Below are 3,940 nucleotides of genomic sequence, written 5' to 3'. Positions count from 1 at the left end.
ATGGGGGTGGGCCGCCCCCCACCCCCAGGAGGGAGTGCCTGATCCCAAAGGTGCTGGTGGGGGACGAAGGGGAATGGGGAAATGCAGAGGGTGGTTTTAAGCCTCCCCCTGCCCCCAGGTATTCCTGGCCCAGCAGGAGGGGCGAGAGTCCCCGCTCAGTGGTCACTGAAGCCAGGCATGGGGAAGGCACGAGCAAAGGTCTCCACGCGCTGGCGCAGGTCAGCCAAGCGGCGCTGCATCTCCGCATCCTGCAGCAAGAAGGTCTTGAACTCCTGGAGCTTGCCTGGGGGTGGAGGGGGAGCCAGTGAGAAGGGTGGGGGGACATTACAGCAGCCCAGGCAAGGGGGGGAGGCTGGCACCAGCTCAGGATGCAGTCCTTACACCCCAAATGGAGAGGCGCCAACTGGCACCAAGGAATGGGGGAGACAGGGGCCCCGCTCACTCACTGGTTTTGTTCTTGACATCCAGGGCCAGCATGATGCCCTCGTCAATGAAAGCTACGACTTTCTGGAAATCCTCTTCGCGGAAGTGGCGGGAGGTCAGCGCAGGGGCACCTGGGGGATAGAGCCCATCAGGGCCGGGAGCTGCTCGGGGGCACCATCTGCAGAAGCCAATCCCACCAAGGTGCTCCCCAGGTCCCAGCCCCTATGGGGTCCCATGCCCCTCTCCGAGCCAGAAACTAGCTCCAAATTCCCATGTGGAGTCCTCAGAGGAGTGAAACAGAGGGGGGATGCCCCAGGGTGAAAGCCTGGGAAACCGCCCCCCCCCCAGGGAAGGGGCTGGATGGAGGCAGAAAGACCCCCCTGAGCAGGCCGCATCCCTCACCCAGGCGTAGCCCCCCTGGCGTGAGCGCGCTCTTGTCCCCCGGGCACGTGTTCTTGTTGGCAGTGATGGAGACAAGCTCCAGCACGCGCTCAGCCCGCGCGCCGTCGATGCCCTTGGGCCGCAGGTCCACCAGCACCAGGTGGTTGTCGGTGCCACCTGGGGAGCAAGGGAAAGGGGTGAGGAGCGACAACCAGCCCCGAGCACCCTCAGCCACCCCCTCTCCTCACCCGTGCCGCCTCCCAAGCCGTGTTCTGCCTTGCACCCCCTCCTCTGCCCCCAAACCTACCCATGCTCCCCACTGCTGCCTAGGGACACTGAGACCGAGCAGTGCCACTTGCAATCTACCACAGCTTCATCCCTCCTTGTCCTCAAAAGCGGGGGGAAGGAGGCATTACCTGACACCAGGGTATACCCACGCTGGAGCAGGGCCTGTGCCATGGCTTTGGCGTTCTTCAGTACCTGCTGGCAGTACTGGCTGAAAGCTGGCGAGCTGGCCTGGCAGCAGGGAGACCACATCAGCACAGGGCCTGGGTCACCCCCAGCCCGGAGCCCACTGCCCTGGCACAGACCTGTTTGAGGGCCACGGCCACGGCAGCGATGGCGTGGTTGTGGGGCCCCCCTTGCAGGGAGGGGAAGACAGCAAAGTTGACCCTATCCTCCAGGTCATAAAGCATCTCCTTGCCTGTCTTCTTATCCACTGAGCGCACACCCTTGCGGTAGAAGATCAGTCCTGACCTGGCGACAAGAGAGAGCTGGCACTGCTCCTCCCACCTGCCCGCCATTGCCCCATGGTGGGGGCTTGACCCCCTTGCACCACAGGGCAGTGCCGACACCGCTACGACCCTCCTGTGGGTCCTTCCTGCTCAGCTCTGGCCCCAGCCAGAGCATGAAACGCAACCTCTGCTTTGCGCTCCCCTGCTGTGGGCAGGCATCCTCCCTGGGGAAGGGGTGGCAGGACGCAGCCTCACCTGGCACCGCGCAGGGTCTTGTGTGTGGTGCTAGTGACCAGGTCCGCGTGCTCAAAGGGCGAAGGGATGGCCTTGGCTGCCACCAGCCCACTGATGTGCGCCATGTCCGCCAGCAGGTACGCCTTCACCTCCTCGCACACCTGGGGACACAGGGCACAGGGAGTCATGGGCTGTCCCTATCCCCGTGGCCATGAGTGGGGTGCGACTGCCCTCGAGCCGTCACAGGCGCGAGAGGTCCTGTCACCCAGGACAGAGCCTGCCGCCCTGTACCTTCTTCATGCGAGCATAGTCGATAAGGCGGGCGTACGCACTGGTGCCGGCGATGATGAGACGAGGACGGAAGAGCCGTGCCGTCACCTCCAGCTGGTCGTAGTCAATCAGCCCTGTGGCTGGCTGCGGGGGATGGACAGATGGACAGCTTGCCGAGGCACATGCACCTCCCTGCCCCCCAGCTCTGAGCACAGCATGTTTGGCTGAACCACAGGCAGCTCCCAAGCACCCCATGGCACCGGGACGCGGTTGGGACATGGGGAAGGTAGGGCAGGGGATGGCAGAGCAGCTCGGGCACCCCAGGGGCACCACAGGGATCAACAGCTCAGCCGGCAGATCCCCCCTTCCCCCAGAAACCTGCCCCCCTCGGCTTACGTCAAGTTTGTAGGGCATTGACTCGAAGAAGATGGATGTTGCTGAGATTCTCTTTATGTCCGACATGTACCCATGTGTGAGGCTGCAGGGGAAGGCAGAGGCACAGGATCAGGCTGAGCCCCCAGGGAAGCAGCAGGCTCCAGGCTGCCCCACCCCACTACATACTGGCCCCCATCAGGCAGGTCCAGCCCCATCAGGCGGTCGTGGGGCTGCAGCAGGGCTGTGTAGGCTGCGAAGTTGGCTGGTGACCCCGAGTAGGGCTGAACGTTGACACCCCAGCGGACAGGATCCAGGTCAAACGCCTCCAGAGCCCGCTGCTCGCACAGCAGCTCGATCTGGTCCACCACCTCGGCTCCCCCATAGTACCTGGAGGAGAAGAGAGATGGTTACAGAGGACCTTCCCCCCACCAGCCCCACAGCCTCCCACCCTGCCCCACAGGACACCTCGGTGGAGAGGACAGCCACCCCTCGGAAGCACCCGCTTCTGCCCCGGGGCTCCCCTTAACCTTTCTTGCAGCTGAATCGGAGGACCCCCAATGCCACCGGTGCCCTCCCACCCCCCAGAACCACCCCCTCTTTACCTCTTGCCAGGGTACCCCTCCGAGTACTTGTTGTTGAGGCAGGAGCCCAGGGCTTCCAGTGCTGCCCGGCTGCAGAAATTCTGGGGAAAAAGGGTGGTCAGAGACAGAGCAGCAGAGCTCCCACCTGAGCAGGGGTCCCCCAGGACCATCACCACCCCCTGCCCCAAGCACCCTGCATCCCACCTCAGAGGCGATGAGCTCCAGCCCCCGGCACTGCCGATCCTTCTCCTTCTGGACTAGGGTCCACATCTCAGGGTCGCTCTCAGCCAGACTCTCCTGCCCTGTCCAGCCAGGCATGGGGCCTGCCCCCGTCGGTGCCATGTTGCGCCTGCTGGCTGCCAGTGGCCACCTGGCCACCACATCGCTGCAGGGCCTGTGCAGGAGAGGCAGGGCAGACAGGCTGTGACCCTGCACAGGCAGGTGCCAGGCCCCCTTACCCCCGAAGTGCCCCTGGAACAGCAGGTGACAGCGCCAGAAGCAAGACTCTGGTGTTCCGTCTTCAGCCACCGGTGTCATCCCCCAGGGTGGGCACATGGGGACCCCCAAGGTCCCCACAAGGCACATGGGGACCCCCCACATCGTCTCCCGGGCCCACGGCCAGAGCAGGAGCATCTTGCCTCTGCTGAGAGCTGGAGGCAGCAGGAAGAGCAGCCAAACCCACTGCGGGTGCAGAGCACGTGCGCAGCAGAGCTGCACACGCATGTGCATGTGTGCATGCCCAGGCAGGATGGCCAGACCCTCAGCCACCCCGCGTGGGCCCCCCCGTTGTGCAGTGGGCCCTCACTGCTCCCCTCAGCCCGGGAGGCACGAAAGGGGCACTGTGTCCCGCCCTCTTCGCCCTGCCGGCGGTGCCCGGTGCCCGGTCGCGGATGATGTAACCGCCGCCACCCCATTGCATCACCCACGGGGCAGCGGTCGCCG

At 64.8% G+C, this 3,940-nt stretch overlaps 1 protein-coding gene across 1 annotated transcript; it reads right to left on the bottom strand.

The window, feature by feature from the left end:
• Positions 1 to 6: 6 nt before the first annotated feature.
• On the bottom strand, positions 7 to 3,374 carry SHMT2 (serine hydroxymethyltransferase 2). The gene is made up of 11 exons (XM_009282274.2): positions 3,203 to 3,374; positions 3,020 to 3,099; positions 2,604 to 2,804; positions 2,439 to 2,520; positions 2,064 to 2,186; positions 1,794 to 1,933; positions 1,395 to 1,560; positions 1,221 to 1,320; positions 826 to 981; positions 447 to 554; positions 7 to 283 (listed from the first exon to the last, which is right to left on the bottom strand). Exons 1-11 carry the CDS (start codon positions 3,338 to 3,340, stop codon positions 156 to 158), a joined length of 1,422 nt encoding a protein of 473 aa, XP_009280549.1. The 5' UTR covers positions 3,341 to 3,374; the 3' UTR covers positions 7 to 155.
• Positions 3,375 to 3,940: the final 566 nt, after the last annotated feature.

Source organism: Aptenodytes forsteri, unplaced genomic scaffold (genome assembly GCF_000699145.1).
Source record: "Aptenodytes forsteri isolate BGI_AS27 unplaced genomic scaffold, ASM69914v1 Scaffold373, whole genome shotgun sequence".
NCBI lineage: Eukaryota > Metazoa > Chordata > Aves > Sphenisciformes > Spheniscidae > Aptenodytes > Aptenodytes forsteri.
The sequence above is the reverse complement of the archived record's forward strand: the minus strand, read 5'-3'. Positions and strand labels throughout refer to the sequence as shown.

Bases quoted from the DNA above. Each gene is read 5' to 3' on its own strand.
- SHMT2 (XM_009282274.2), bottom strand. From the start codon at position 3,340: ATGGCACCGACGGGGGCAGGCCCCATGCCTGGCTGGACAGGGCAGGAG. The intron at 1,561-1,793 runs GTGAGGCTGCGT...TCTTGTCGCCAG, and splicing joins AAGACCCTGCGCGGTGCCAG to GTCAGGACTGATCTTCTACC. The intron at 1,321-1,394 runs GTCTGTGCCAGG...CCCTGCTGCCAG, and splicing joins TGGCCGTGGCCCTCAAACAG to GCCAGCTCGCCAGCTTTCAG.